General features: G+C 53.8%; 1 protein-coding gene across 1 annotated transcript in view; it reads right to left on the reverse strand.

Annotated features, from left to right (window-relative positions):
• Positions 1–5,666, reverse strand: part of SEPTIN9 (septin 9) — a 166,055-nt gene extending 160,389 nt beyond the window's left edge. Inside the window, exon 1 of the mRNA XM_029212348.1 lies at positions 5,510–5,666. Coding sequence (XP_029068181.1) covers positions 5,510–5,528 — 19 coding nt within the window. The 5' untranslated portion in view covers positions 5,529–5,666. The remainder of the gene's footprint in view (positions 1–5,509) is intronic.
• Positions 5,667–16,320: the final 10,654 nt, after the last annotated feature.

A 16,320-nucleotide genomic window follows, 5' to 3' on the forward strand; every position in this document is an offset into this window, starting at 1 on the left:
AGCAGAGTGCCATACTCAGCCCAGGAGACCCGAGGCCAGGCCACCCTTCCAGAGCAGTGCTGAGAGCCACCAGCATGCAGGAAGGACTCAGGGGCACCCGGCAGACACTTCTGGAATGAATGACTGAACCTACAGGGAGACTCAAAACAGGCCAGGGACCTTGGGGAGATGGGCACCCCCCAGCTCAACCTGGCTGCTGCAGCTTCTGGGCCCAACTGTAGGCAGGGGCAGGGACAACTAGCCCAGTGGCCTCGGGGACACTTCAGTTCTCCCATCGAAGCTCAGTGCGCCATGGTCCCAGGCCTGACCGCAGTACCCCCGACCCCAGGGCCCTGTGCCCACCAGGACAGGCTTCCTTTGGTTAGTGCTTCTGGACCAGGCAACCTCTGGCAGCTGCCACTGGGACTCTCTGGCCGAGGTCTCTCCTGGAGCACAGTGGGGGCTGTGATCTTGTGCACTGCATGCCCACACAGGTCCGCAGGGGGCTTCACCCGGCCACTAGCACCCACCAGTCCCCCATAAATCCCCCAGCAATGCCTAGGGCCAGGGTGTCCCAAAGTAATAGCTTCAACAAGGGTGTAGGAGCTCAGCATGTCACCTCCCTCCCCACCCAACCGCGCACACCCCCCAGGCCTGGGGTCTCTCTCTCCAGCCCCCCTCCCCCCAAGGCCACCAGCTGGATCCGCCCAGGAACTGGCACTCACTGGTCGTCCCAGGGCCGGGCCCTGCACTGCTGTTTGCTGAACGCTTCTTATCAAGTACATCTTAAGCAAACTTCAGAGCCCACGCAACGCCTCTCAACGCCGCTCATGGACAAACAGCAGGGCGTGCGGAAACGAGGTCCCACTCCCAGGTCCCATCCATGTGGGATGAGTCTCAGAGGAGGGCAGCCCAAAAAGCTGGGTGGAGGATAGGAAGTGCCTTTTTCCTGCTCTTGGGGTCCCTGGGGAGATGTCCTCTGCTGCTAACACCCACACGGGAGCTCCAGGCACGTGGCCAGCCCGCCCTTCCACCTGGACGTAAACTCCAGACCGCTGCTCCTGAGCAGCGAGCCGGTGTCCCTTCTGCACCTGTCCTGGCTTGAACTGGTCACCCGGGGGGTTCCAGGAGGAAGGTGGGCTGTCTCAAACTCAGGCACGTTGCCAGGTGCGTAGCACTCAGTTCTCAGAACCCCTCTGGGCAGGCTGGGGATAGGCTGACGGGCAGGCGACTGTGGTCTGGGGTGAGCCGGAGGGGCGGGCAGACAGGAGCTGGCCTCCCTCCTCTGCAACAGGCCGAGAAGGATTCAGGCTCTGCCAGCTCCCCCAGAACTGGGGGATCTCGAGGTCCATGATCCTGGGCACGAGTCCAAGGGGGCCATGGACTGACTGCCACAGGTGGCTCTTCGTCTCCGCCCAGGTCCCTGCAGGAACTGGAGCAAGCAGGCTGGGGCATGAAGAGAGGGAGGCGGGCCAGCAGGAGGGGGCGCAGGGCGAGCAGGGGAAGGAACCGGCCTTGGCACACTCCCCTCCTCGCCCTCACCCGGGGCTAGCGCTCTGGGGACCTGCTCTCCTCTCCTTCCCAGAACTCAGCTCCCGGAGCGCCGGGCGTGGGGAAGGCCTCTCGCTGGCTAATCTCTCTAATCCGCCTCCTCTGGGTGCAGCCTCCCGCCTTGCCCAGGCCTCTGAGTCGCTAGTGCAAGAGCTTTTTAACCTTTGGTAGGCCAGGTACCTCTTCGGGGATCTCCCGAAAGCCACCAAGCATCTCCGAATAATTCCCAGGTGCACACTTGTCTGATTTTACTCCCCACTTCCGTGGCTCGGGGGCCTCGGCTATGAGCATCTGTGCCACTGAGAATTCCCAGGAGAGCCAGGGCCACTGAACGGCAGGCTCCACGCGAGCTGGTACGCAACCAGAAGCCCCAAGCTCAGGACACCGGAGGGGTGCAGAGAGCAGCCCACTCTGACACCAAGGGGCTGGGGGAGAGGCCACCCTCCTGGCCTCCAGACCAGCAAAGGCCCAGGGAGGGTGCCGGCAGCCCCCAGGCATCCTGGCAAAGGCGGTAACACGTCCTTCCAGCTGTTGATAAGGACAGTGAAGACAACAGCAGGAAGTTATGGATGGAGAGGCATTTTCAAGCCTTTTATGCAACAGTTCATTTCATCTTTACAACCAGTTGGCATCCGTCCCTGTTTAACAAATGAGGCAAAGGAGACACCCGAGATCAAGCACCTTGCCCCACATCGAGGAGGTGCCAGCCTACGATTGAATTCCAGGAGCCCGTGCTATGAACCACTGGGCCACACCGCTTGCAGCTCTGCCCCGTTGGAGCATCAGGTGAGGTAGATCCAGGAAGAGCGTGGAGCAGAACTGGAGCTACCAGGCAGAGCTCCCACACTCCCACCTGGCATCCCGCAGCCCCACTGGGCATTCGCTCTGCTCCCCACCTAGAAGGGCCCTTTTTATTCTCCACCTTCTCAGAGCTGCTCACTCCTCAAGGCCCAGTTCAATCTTGCCTCCCCCTGAAACCTCCCACCTGGGCATTTGGAACCTGTACTGCTCGGGAGGGGGTTGGGGGGTGTTAACCAGCCGGGGGCCCCCCTGCATCCTGCCTCCCCAATGAGAATGCAGCTTCCCTGCAAGCAAGGACCACGTCTTTCCATCATCTTTGTACCGTTGAGGGCCTGGCTGCACAGGCCTAACACATAATGTGTGTCCAGTGAATGTATACCTAAGGCACTCGGGATCCCCTCAAACATTTTGAAAATTCCCCGCTTTTCAGAGACTCATGAGTGTTCAAGCCAGCTCTACCGAGAACATATTTGATTTATTTTGGAGCCCATAAATAGGTCCAGAAGCAATCATCCCACTCAACCCAGGTGAAAAATAAAAGCCCTCCCGGTTGGCTGTCCTTGAATTTTTGACACTGGGAATTTTTCAGTTTGCTGCTTTCCTTAATTTCATGGCATTGATGCTACACAGGGGTCAGTCTGACTTCTGCAAAATGCCTCTCCTCAGAACCGGGCGGTGGGGGCGGGGGGCACTAAGAGAACCGGAGCCCCTCAGAATGGGGCCAAGCGGCCACCCCGCCCCTGGGCCGGCCCCCTCCAGCCCGACCCCATACAACTGCAACAGAGTGACCCAGCTCGCCTTGGACCATCGCCAGGAGGAGAACAAGCTGGAAGAGGTCCAAGCCCTTCCAGGCCCATCCTCCAGGGCCCTGCCCCTTCAGGTAAACACTGGAGCCACGGAGGCTGCCTTTACAAGAGCTGATTCCTACCCACCCATGAACTCTACTTCTAACTACTGCAAAAGCCTTTGTCTTCTTTTTTTTTTTTTCTTTTTTTTTAATTTGCCAGGGCAGGAGGGGGCAGGCGTGGAGGAGAACAGACATTGAGCCTGCCCCAGGGGCCCTCTGGCATCTGTGTAGTAGGGTCTCAAAGTCCCCCCCAGGAAAAGGCCAAGTGAGCGGGGGGGCGGGGGGGGGGCGGGCCCTGGTGGCCCCCACTGTCTAGACTGACCAGCAGGAGGCAAAGTTTGAGAGCCAAAGGCAAAAGCCAGCTGGGGTCCCTGGGCCACACTGGGCTGCAGAACCCAGGGAAAGGGCCGCGTGGGGCAGTGATGCCCACAACCATCTCAAGTATTTGGAGCATGTTGGGGAGGGAGGCTGAGCACCAGACCCCAGCGTATGCCACCTGGAAGCCCCCTCCTCCCCCACCATTACATCAACGCTCCCACGCTCCTGAGACGGAGCTGTGAGCAGGGTGTCTGAGGGCCATGCTGTTTGCAACAGGGGGTGAAAGTTGAAATTCTATGCCACTGGCCCGGAAGGCCATTTTAGGGGGAAGTTCTGAGTAACCCTCTTTGAGACGAGTTATTCTTTACTTGTTTTCCTTTCTGAATGTGGAAAGCAGGAGGAGACTGGAAAAAAATGACCCAAAGGAAGGGTCAAAAAATGACCCCCCAAATGGCCCAAATGACCTCTTCAGCTCCAACTAAGTACCATGACTGTGTCCTCTTATGAAGAAAAATTAATTCATGAGTCCTTGGCAGAAAACTTCATGTCCAAATAGATTAAGGGGAGGAACATGAGGAGAAATTTTGCAGGGTTAGCAGAAGAAGAGATGCTGTTTATAATTCGACAACTGAGGAAGACAAAAGATCCTGCCTGGATCCTTTGGGGAAAAAAATCACAAAGAAAAAAAGGGAAATAAAAAAGAACAGAGGGCTTCCCTGGTGGCACAGTGGTTAAGAATCTGCCTGCCAGTGCAGGGGACACGGGTTCAAGCCCTGGTCCGGGAAGATCCCACATGCCGCGGAGCAGCTAAGCCCGTGCGCCACAACTACTGAACCTCCGCTCTGGAGCCCGCGAGCCACAACTCCTGAGGCTCACACGCCTAGAGCCCGTGCTCCACAATGGGAGAGGCCATGGCAGTGAGAAGCCTGCACAGTGCAGCAAAGAGTAGCCCCCGCTGGCCACAACTAGAGAAAGCCCCAGCACAGCAACGAAGACCCAAGGCAGCCAAAAATAAATAAATAAAATAAAAAAATTAAAAAAGAACAGAGATCTGGATTACCCTTAACCTGCCCTTCAAGGCTCGTGGCCTCAGTTTACCCATCCATAGAATGGAACTTCAGAGTACCCAAGGGGGAAATGTTTACAAAGGATCCTGTGCACATGATAAGAACTGGTCAGGCCCCCTCCACCTATGTGAGGTCAGGCCTGCTAGTGGACCTAGGATGCCAGCACACCTGACAGCATCTTGATACCTAAAAGGTGAATCCGAGTTGCCAAGCTGGGGTGCAGCTGGATGGTCCCATTTGGCGAAGTTCCCGTTCTCCACTGGGTAGAGGAATAACAGGAGTTCACGGGAAGAAAGGATGCTGTGACCTGGACCACCAGTCCTGGAGGCTGACCCCAAGGAAATCCTCCACCCAGCCCCCACCCACGCACACTTACGCCCCGCGGAGGTTGCGGGGGGGGGGGCGGGGGTGGACCACAAAACGCCTGCACCCTCGGCGCCTGTAAAGTCAGCAATTCCAGAGAAGGTGCAAGGGGGGAGGAGGGCAAACAGGAAGGCCGGCCAGCCCAGGGCAGCGGCTCCCACAGTGGCCCCTCCAGACAACTGAGCGAGTAGTGGCCGACATACAGGGGACCCTCGGCCAAGGTCAGAATCGGGGCCCAACCGTGCAGGGGTCGGAGGTCTCGAGCACCCGGTCTCCCCCAGGCACCTGTGGTCTCGGACCAGCGCGCGGGCCCCGCTGCCTTGCAGCGGCGGCTTGGAGCAAAGGAGAAAGCCAAGTCCGTCGAGGGGTTCAATGCCTCCAGGACCCCGCGATCCCGATGCGGGGTGGAGCTGCGTCAACTGGCCGGCGCGAACGCCCCACACATCAAAATCTGCCCCGGGAGCCCGGAGCCCCGCGGTGTCCCCGCCTCGAGGACCCACTCGGCCACCCGCGACCGCCTCCGCTCAGGTGAGAGGGGCTCGCCCCGGGACACAACCCTCCCCAATCCGGGCGCGGCGCCCACCTGAGTACGACTTCCTCATGGTGCCGCCGTGGCTGCCGCTCCCAGGAAAGTGAGGCGGCGAGGCCGCGGGGCGCGGGCTCCCAAGTCGCAAATCCCGGGCCGGGAGAGGAAGGGATGGGGGCGGGGAGGACGGGCGGCCCTGCCCGGCCCCGGCCCCGCCCCGCCCCGCCGCGCGGAGGTGAGCGCTGAGCCCCGCCTCGCGCAGCCCCATACCTGGCGGAGCCCCGCGGGCCGCGCCTCCCGACGCCCGGCCTGGAGAGGCAGCAGCCCTGAGCCCGGCCCCGCGCTCTACCCCGTTCGGCCCGGGCCAGTCCCCGCGGCCCCTGCACTGCAGCCGCGACGCAAGCGGTCCGAGGGTGGGGGTCGCCAAGGCGACAGCCGTCCTCAGCCGCCACACCCCCCTGGCGCGAATGGTTCCTTCCGGGGCGTCGCCGCCACTTTCTGGTCCGCAGTCCGGGCTGGGCGGGGCCGCGCCAGGTGGCAGCGGGAGGAGGGCGGAGGGAGCGGCCGCCGGGCCGGGCGGTGGCGCGCCGGCACACGCCCGGGGGTCGGAGCCCGGACGCCGGCTTAGTGGACTAGGGAAGGGCAGAGCAGGGCAGGCGAGGTACCATATCTGTCCCACTACTTTTCTGGTAATCAAGAGGGCCGACTGCATTGACTCCTTGAACTGGGGCCTCGGGTAACTCATCTGTAAAATGGGTGCGTTGGACCAGATGATAATTTCTGCTGCATCTGAGAAATATTGAGCACCTCCCCTGCACAGGGTACTGTGCGCGCTCAGGGCCTCGACCTAGGAGAGCAGATACAAGGACACGCGTCTTTACAGCCCGGGTAATATAAGCAGTGAGGAGAGTGTGCGTTTCTGAGCAAAAATTGTACAGAAGAATTCTGTCTGCCTTTGTACCCTAAATAAATTTTCCATAATAAAACGACTTTTTTTAATGTACAGAGGAAAAAGTGATGAATTTTGTCTAGAGGGTGTTGTCAGAGTCTTACTGAGGTGATTCAAAACAAGGTTTTAAAGAATGAGCAGGAATTTGCCAGGAAGCCAAGGTGATGGGGAGGCGGGCCGTTCCTGGCAGAGGGAAGGGTGTGGCCGAGCCAGAGGCGCGTAGTATCCCAGAACCTGCGGAGAGAGATACGCAGGGGCAGCGAGGCCCCTAGATGAACAAAGGGGTCGGGGAGCGCCGCAAACTGTCAGCAAGGGCGCAACGCTGCCTTCTGCCCGACAATCCAAAGAGTGTACAGGAGACCGAAAGTAGACTTAACGTCACCAAAGCACCCTCTTCCCTTTTCTTTCTCCTTTACTTTCCTTGGGGGTCTAAGCAGCATTTTCCTTTCCTGCCAGAGAGTAGAAAACCTGTATAAATAAGAACCGAGGCACATGTAGTTCCGTCAGATTGTCTGTCTCTCCTGTTACCCTTCCTAAGGAATCTGTCCAGGACTTCCCTGTTGGTCCAATGGGTAAGACTCCACACTCCCAATGCAGGGGGCCCAGGTTGGATCCCTGGTCGGGGAACTAGATCCCACATGCATGCCACAACTAAGAGGTCCGCATGCCTCAACTAAAGGTCCGAATGATGCAACTAAGAGCCCGCGTGCTGCAGCAAAGATCCCACGAGCGGCAACTGACCCGGAGTAGCGAAAATAAATATAAATAAATAAATAAAATTATCTCCTTTAAAAAAAAGAAATCTGTCCAGCCACAGACCTGCAGAGGGAGCAGCCCAGCCACGTGACCTCCTCTAACCCCTGGCTAGAGCTGACTGGACCAGAGTGGACACTGGACTCCACCTGGGCCAACCTCCAACTCCTTATCTGGGGACCTGGGGAAGAGGTGAAGGGAGGAGAGCAGCCACAGGCCTGGGGAGCAGAGATGAACTGTGAACAGCTGTCCTTGGATTCTGGGATATCCACACTCACACACACACCCCCAAGTGCTGCTTGTACAAGCTCCTGCAAATTTCGCTCTGGCCAAGCCAGAAGGCTGAGCTCTGTCCTCATTCTGGCCAGTAGGCATGGTGATAGCAGCCCCATACTGATGCCTGAGCTTCCCAAGGCCCAACTACCTCTGAAGAATCTGTCTAACGGGATGAACCGGTTTGCAGGGCAGAATTAGAGACTCAGATGTAGAGAACAAACGCATGGACACCAAGGGGGGAAGTGGTCAGTGGGGGTGGTGGGGGGATGGGGGGGTGGGAGGATGAATTGGGAGATTGGGATTGACATATATACACTAATATGTATGAAATAGATAACTAATAAGAACTTGCTGTATAAAAAAATAAATAAAATAAAATTCAAAAAACTAATTTTTTTTTTTTTTTTTTTTTTTGCGGTACGCAGGCCTCTCACTGTTGTGGCCTCTCCCGCTGCGGAGCACAGGCTCCGGACGCGCAGGCCCAGCGGCCATGGCTCACGGGCCCAGCCACTCCGCGGCACGTGGGATCCTCCGGACCGGGGCACGAACCCGTGTCCCCTGCACCGGCAAGCGGACTCCCAACCACTGTGCCACCAGGGAAGCCCTAAAAAACTAATTAATTTTTAAAAAGGAATCTGTCTAATGGACACGTTAGGGGTTGGTTGTTTCATTTAGCTCAAGTCAAAGGTGCTCTGGTATACTTCCATCCTCTGAGCAGATGGATCCTGGAGTCATGGAGGACCCTTGGGTGTCCTCTGTGTTTGGTTGGCCTCTCAATGATAGCATTTCTGCCTGTGAGTCATAATTCACAAGTACCTGGGCACCCAGGAATCAAGACACCTGTGTTGTAGTAATATTGCACATAAAAAACTGCCAAAAATCTGAAGGAAAGACAAGAGAGAGGGAGGGAAGGAGGGGGAATGAGTGCTTTTTCAGGATGCATGAAGGTAAATTGTTTAAGCACGAAATTTTAATTTTATGGACAACTCTGTAAGCTGTATGATGTAATCACTTACCTCAATGAGTAGAGTATACCAAATGTTAGTGACCCTTCTTCTCGTGGCTCAAGATCATTTTTTTTCTTTTTACACATTTAAAAAAATATATTTATTTTATTGGACTTCCCTAGTGGCGCAGTGGTTAAGAATCCACCTGCCAATGCAGAGGACACAGGTTCGAGCCCTGGTACGGGAAGATCCCACATGCTACGGAGCAACTAAGCCCATGCGCCACAACTACTGAGCCCGCGTGCTACAACTACTGAAGCCCATGCGCCTAGAGCCCATGCTCTGCAACAAAGACAAGCCACCGCAATGAGAAGCCCGCACACAGCAACAAAGAGTAGCCCCGGCTCACCACAACTAGAGAAAGCCTGTGCGCAGCAACGAAGACCCAATGCAGCCAAAAATAAATAAAGTAAATTTTTAAAAAAATTTTATTTTATTTATTTATTTAGGCTGCACTGGGTCTTAGTTGCGGCATATGGGATCTTTAGTTGTGGCATGCATGTAGGATCTAATTCCCCAACCAGGGATCGAACATGGGCCCCTGGCATTGGGAGTGCGGTGTCTTAGCCACTGGACCACCAGGGAAGTCCCAAGATCATCTTTTTTTTTTTTTTTTTTCAAGATCATCTTAAATGGCACATTTAACCATTACAGACTCACATACTACTATGTTGCTCCTTCACTAAGTGTCCCAAGGCTACCATGCTATCCAATTTTTAAAATTGTTTTTCAACATTCAGCTCCCTCACCTACTGTGTGATTTGTGACAAGTCATACAGTTTCTCCGCCTCCATTTCCACTCCTATAAACGGGGATTACAATCCCTTACACAGTTTGCAAGGCGGATGTAATGATTAGGAAAGTGATGTATATTAAGTGCCTTGCTGTGCTGCTGTCGCTCAGACCTAAAACATGTGGCATCGGCTGTGAGAGTGCGAGGTGGGCAGAAGCCTGATTGTCTTGGAGGAAGTTGGCGAGAGCTTGAAGAGAAGCAAAGAGAAAGCTATTGGACGTGGGAAGAAAGGAAACCTTCATAATTTGGTGGCAGAACGTTTAGCACAACTGTTGCCTGCAGTAGCACAGAAAACAGACACCAAGTGTATGCAGCAAACCTGATGATCTAGCTAAGACGGTTTCCAGGCAGAATGTTGAAGGCACCGTAATAAAATTTAAAAGGAGAGGGATGAGCTAAAAGCAAAATTCCAAGTGGCCTTAGGAGGCAATGCAAAGGACCAGGACAGTCTTTTCAGCCAGCAGAGGAGTCTCAAAGTCAAGGGCTTCAGAACAAAGAAGTCCAAATGGGACTAGAAGATCCTTTGTTGAGACTTCAGAGAAAAATGTCGAGATGCCTCATAAACGCTTTCACAAAGGCTTTCTGAGGATCTCCAGAGCACACCTTGCAGTAGATTCTAAGCTCTCAAGGGGATCCACCTACTGCATCCTCATGTGAGGGTAGAGAGGGCTTAATGCAAAAAGTTTTGTGGTGCTGAGCGGAAGAAGCCAATCTGGAAAGGCTGTAGACTGTATGATTCCAGCTATGTGACATTCTGGAAGAGGCAAAACGATAGACAGTAATCAGTGGTTGCCAAGGGGTGGGGGGAGGCGGGGGAGTGGAGAGGTGGAGAACAGGGATATTTAGGGCAGTGAAACTACTCTGTATGACACTGTAATGGTGGATACACGACATGAAACATTTGCCCAAACCCACAGGATGTACAACACCAAGAGTGAACCCTGATGTAAACTACGGACTTTAGTTAGTAATCAAGTATCAATATTGGCTCATCAATTGTAACAAATATACCACACTAATGCAACACGTTCATAAGAGGGGAAATGACCAGGGGCCGGTGCATATGGGAACTCTCTGACTCTCCATAAACCTAAAACTGCTTTTATTTTTTTTTGGCTGTACCACGAGGCATGTGGGATTTTAGTCCCCCAACCAGGGATCGAACCTGGGGCCCCACAGTTAAGGCACCAAGTCCTAAACACTGGACCGCCAGGGAAGTCCTAAAACTGCTCTTAAAAAAGTCTATTTAAAAAAAAGAAAAAGGTTTGTGGGTAAGGTTTTTATCTCATAGAATGGATTTTAAATGAACACATAGGCATCCCCCAGGTTTTGAGAGGAATTAATTAGGTTCTTGGACTCAGTGGGATGAAGACAGGACAAAATGAAAAAGAGGCTTTTGGACTCGAACTATTCGAGGAAGGAAGCAGGCTGGGAAAGCCGTTTGGTTGCAAACTCCGTTTTCTTATGAAAAAGGAAGTATGACTCAGAGGCAGAGCCGAGGCAGGGGGAACAACCCCCGGGTGAAGGCCTTGAAGAACGCCCCCCTCACCCAGCACCCATCTGCACTGATTTACAGGACTAGATCCTGCATCTCGAGTCTGAGCATGCACACCATGGTGGGTGAGACTTTCGGGGTCTTGGAGTCGAGTGAGCGTATTCTGCACGTGGGAGAGATGTGAGCTGTTGTGGCCGAGGGCGGGCTGTGTCAGACTGTTTTCCCTAAACAGTCCCAACATTATCTCCCACCCGTCCTCCTCCCCAACACGTGAGCTTGGCATGCTTCTCTGTGTTCCCTCCCTTTGAATCCGGGAGGGCTTTTTGTTTGATTGTAAGCCTTGAACTTGGAGCCCTGAGCCACTCAGTAAGGGTCTGATCACCCAGAGACCTCCATATTGCAAGGAAGCCAGGGCACTGTGGTGTATTAGTTATCTATTGCCACATAACAAGTTAGCACAAACCTAGTGGCTTAAAATGACACACATTTATCGTCGCACAGTTTCTGTGGTCAGGAATCCGGGGACAACTTAGCTGGGTTATCAGCTTCAGAGTATCTCACAGGCTACAGCCGAGGTATTGGCAGAGGCTGGGCCTCATCTGAAGGCTCAGCTGGGGAAGGAGCCACGTCCAAGCTCACACGGTTGTTGGCAGACTCAGCTCCCCAAACGCCCTTAGTTGGAAAGCCTCACTTTTTAGCCGACTAGAACTCAGTTCCTTGCCAGGCAGGACTCCCAGCGTAGCAACTTGTCCATCAAAGCCAGTAAGAAAGATGGTCTGCTGGCAAAATGGACATTACAGTCTCATGATCTGACCATGGAAGTGGTAGCCCAGAGTACCAGGAGGCAGAGTTCACTGGGACCATCTCAGAAGCAACCTGCCACGGGGAGGCCACAGTGGCCGCCCTGGTGGGCAGTCCTGGACTTTGAGTCATCCCGGCCCAGACGCCAGAAATGAGAGCAGAGAGCCTTCACGGGTGCGCTTACTGCACCTTCTCCCATCGTCAGCGGGTCTGAGGCTTCCTGCCCCAGCCACGGCCTCTGCCATCTGCCTCCGTTTCTGAGCTCTGCTGCTTCGGCTCACTTTTTCTTCTTTCTCTTCTGTCCACTTCTTTCTAGTCCTTTCCCCGGCTGATCCCTCAGGTTTCCAGACATGAATGGTCAGACTTGGCTTTCACGGGCCAACTGGGGGCATTGCTTTTGTCTCCTGACCCAAGGGGGGCCGGCTCATGCCGGGGGTGTGGCCACCTTTGCTTCTTAAGCTCAGCTCAGCCGCTCTCTCCCCTGCTTGGCTGAGCATCTCTGCTGACTGTTCCCTGACTTGCGGTAGTCCCCAAGCTTGAACTTGTCAGATGACTGAGGCCTTGCTGCATGTGTACGATTTACGGTAAAGGTGTGGCTGCACTGACGTTCTCCTATGTAACGTGGGAATGTACGCTGCTCCCACCTTTCCAGAAAGCACTCGGCAATAAAATTTAAATGGCTTTTAAAAAGTGCCCACGTGCTTTGTTCCAGTAATTACACTGATTTCTCGTTGGTTGATGCAATATATATTTCTTGATTACTCATTATGGCTTCTGCCCTCTAAAGCTTATACTTTAGTAGGGGAAACAAACATGAACCAAATAACCACATAAGAAGGTACAATGAGGGTATACACTAAAAGGTTTGCAGCTGGTCTGGGGTCAGGGAGGGCTTCCCTGGAGAAGGGCAGATTGGGCTGAGGCCAGGAAGATGGACAGGGATTAACCAGGAAAAACAAGGGGAAAGAGATTGCAGGCAGAGGACAGCAAAGGCCATGCGGTGGGAGGAAATATAGTCCATACAAGGAACCGGAAGAGGACTCAGGAGGCTGGGGCCCAGAGAGGCTGGAGAGATGGTGGAGGAACCAGGCCTGGTAGGCACGTCAAGGTCTTGGATTTATCTTTAGGATAAAGATACTAAAAGAAAAGGGAAATCATGGAAAGGTTCTAAGAGGGGAACAGTGGGGCTGACATGACCAGATTGGCATTTTGAAAATGTGGCTCTAGATGAACAGTGGGGAGGACTTCCCTGGCCGTCCAGTGGTTATGACTCCGCGCTTCCACTGCAAGGGACGGGAGTTCGATCCCTGGTCGAGGAACTAAGAATCCCACGTGCCACGCGGTGTGGCCAAAAAATTGAAAAAATAAGTAAACAAACAAATAAAAAAATAAAAATAGACGAACGGGGGAGCGACAGGAGGGGATGAGAGTCCAGCTGGGTGCCTTAAAGCAGTGTTCCCAGCACGAAGAGATGGTGGCTTGGACCATGATAGGGAGATGGACAGATGTGAAGAGAGAAATTCCAGAGTATCCAAGAGGAATTCTGAAGAGAAAATCACCGGGACCTGGGGACGGGCTGCATGGGAGGCCAAGAGGGAGGGAGGTGACAGGGTGGCTCAGGATTCTGACGGGAACAGCAGGATGGCAGGTGGTGCCCTCGGCAGAGAGAGCAAAGAATGACAGAAGACTGGCTGGGTTCTGGGTACGTGGTGCTGAGGAGGCTCCAAAGCACCCAAGGCTTCAGGGTGTGTGGTTTGGCGTCAGAGGTGGGGTCTCAGCTGGGGAGAGCTGGGAACTGAAGTGCGGGAGGGGACACGAATGCCCAGGCCCTGCCTAATGGAAACAGACTCACCAACAAAAGGCAGACCCAAAGGTGCTGGCAGCAGTCTTACTGACAATACCGGGAAGTTTAAAACAAGCTAGTGCTCAAGAACAGGTTGAGATTTAAATAATAACAGTCCTCTTAGTTGGTAGAAGAACAGACACAACTCTGAGGGGCGCAAAACGAGGATTTCAGGAAATGTTTTGGAACTCGGGGGGATGGTGGTCGCACATCACGGTAAATGCTCTAGATGCCACTGAATTGCTCACTTTAAAATGGTTATTTTGTGTTATGTGAATTTCACCTCAAGAAATTTTTTTTAAATATTTATTTAGGCTGCGCCGGGTCTTAGCTGTGGCACTCAGGATCTTAGTTGCGGCATGCGGGATCTAGTTCCCCAACCAGGGATCGAACCCAGGCCCCCCGCGTTGGGAGCGTGGAGTCTTAACCACTTGACCACCAGGGAAGTCCAAGAAATTATTTTTTTAAATGAAGGCTACAAGGGCTATATGCACATAAAGATTTTACTTGTGTAGAAAACAGAAACATAAAACATATAATTTTATAATAATAAAAGAAAAACATAAAAATAAAGGAAAGCAATACATTGAGCGCCAACAGCACTGCCCATCAGTCGTGGGATTGTGGGTGACTTGTTCCCTTTATTGCATTTTTCTGTGTTTTCCATAATGAACATAGATTACTTTCATAATCTAAAAATAAATAGATATACATGCTATGTATACACATATGGACAGGAACATATCAATGGATAATATTATTTTTATCCATGGACACCTTTTTTTGAGGTCAATGTTGGTATATTGTAAAAGCCTCTTTGTTTTATCTTGAAATCTTTTACAACTAAACATGTTGTTATTAGGACCTAAAGCAAGTTCTTGTTTTTTCTAGATTTGGGCCATTTGGCCTGCCAATTTTCAAAGCACCTTTAACCACTCATTTCAGATGGGCAGTTCCCATGTAAGTCCTCATTATAGAGAATCTGTAACATGGAGTCTGAGGTTACCCAGTGCACACACAGTAGAGTTTCCATCCCCGTGAAGCAGGGGTCTGGGCCTGTCATTGGCTGAGTCCCACAGACCATGAAAGCCAGGGCTGACCCCCAAATCCTGGGACTCAGACTCCCTTGGCCTCCCAGATCAGGCCTCAAACAGTGACTGAGCCTCTTCCAGGGAGAGATCCGTCCTGGATTCACACAAAGTGCTTCCTCAGAGGAGACGCTGCCCCCCCTCACCAGCAGCCTGAGGAAGGGGCAGCTCTTCTGGAAGATCAGCCTGGGCAGCGCAGACCCTGATGACGCCCCCATTGCCCACATTTCTTCAGGGAAGCCTTCAGTGGCCCTCCCGGGAACAACCACCCACTATCCTCATGTAGCTACTGCCTGCCTCCAGGGGCTGGGGGTGTCAGGGGCAGCAGTGCGGGGGGGCATAATCCATGATGTTCACAGAAAAGAGAGCTCTGAGGTTACAAAGTGCCAACACTTAACATTAAACAATCTTGCTGGGCTGCTCTTCATTGCAGGACTTCTCAGGGCCTTTAATATGCTCATAGATGCTGCGAGTCTCCATCTCAGGGTTGCAGCATGCAGCATTTCCCAAGCTCATTGGACTCCAGGGCTCTCATCACAGGGCCCCTTACCGTACTATGGGATGTCCTTTGGGAAAGGATGCTTGTACACCATACTTGGTCAGATGGGGGCAGGGAGGGCGTATCTCAGCCAGGGCTGGACACACACCTTAGAAGACTCTTCTGAACCTTGGCCCTTGTCCCCTCTTGCTGGCCTTGCCTACTCCTCCTCTATCCCTCTACTACCCCACAGGAGAAGGAGTCAGGATGACCTTTCTGATGGGAAAACTGCATCCCACGAATGAGGAAGGGGAGGGACTGACATTTCACCAGCGCCTTTGGCTCAAGGGGAAGCTGGGAATCTCCGAGAAGCACCTAGAGGAAAGCGCAGGCAACCCCCCATCTTGGATCTTGTCTTCATCACGGCCCATCCTGTTCACTCAATGGCAAGCACATTCCCACCCCCCCCCGACCCCCGTGCCTTTGCTCCTGCTGTCCCTTCCCCCGGCAACACCCTTTCCAGGGACTCGAATCTGGTCTTTGGAACGGGATGGAGTTCCTCCTCTTCTTTGTCCGCCTCCTCTGTGGGGCTTCCCCTCCCACGGGGAGGTTTCCTCTGGGCTTATCTCTGTAGCAGGGAGAAGCTAGAGTTATCTCGCTCCATTGGAATCTCCCAGGGAGCTTTGACAGTCACCCACTCAGGCCCTGCCCCAGGCCCATTCGATCAGAATCTCTGGATCGGAATCTCTGGGACGAGCTTTTACAACGCTCCCCGGGCTGAGCCCACGGGCCTGGTGGCAGGAAGCCAGAGGTCTGGGCTGAGATCCCGGCACCACTGGCTCTCAGCACTATGCCTTCCTGCACAACCCCAAACCTCTGTACCTCAGTTTCCTCGTCTGCTCCGTGGGGATAAAGATGCCTGTCCTGGACCGTCCTGGGGTTGGGTGATGCCCCTGCGTCCCCAAGTGGACGGTGAGCCAGGTGTGCAGAGGCGCTTGGTACACATTTGATGGTGGGATGAAGGGCAGCGGGTGGGAATGGGCCCCACGCAGGACGCAAGAGGAAGGCCAGGTGTCTCCTGAGAGCAATCGCGGTACAGTTCCCCAGAGTAAGTGAATCTTCATTTACTTTCATTAAAAACATAAATAAATACAGGGCCTGCCAGACAGGGCCAGTGGGAGTGTTGGGAAAGAGCTGGCAGCCCTCAGGGGCTGTAGCTGAGCATGGCCGAGGGTCATGGAGGGGAGTCGGCGGGGGAGGGGACATGACCATCCCCACAGTGCCTTCTGGCTCTCCTTGGCAAACCCACAGTCCTCTTGTGCTCTAAGTGTCCCTCATGAAGTTGCCAGATAAAATACAGGATGTCCAGTTAGCTCTGAGCTTCA

Source organism: Monodon monoceros, unplaced genomic scaffold (assembly GCF_005190385.1).
Source record: "Monodon monoceros isolate NGI ecotype Baffin Bay Population unplaced genomic scaffold, NGI_Narwhal_1 Super_Scaffold_9, whole genome shotgun sequence".
NCBI lineage: Eukaryota > Metazoa > Chordata > Mammalia > Artiodactyla > Monodontidae > Monodon > Monodon monoceros.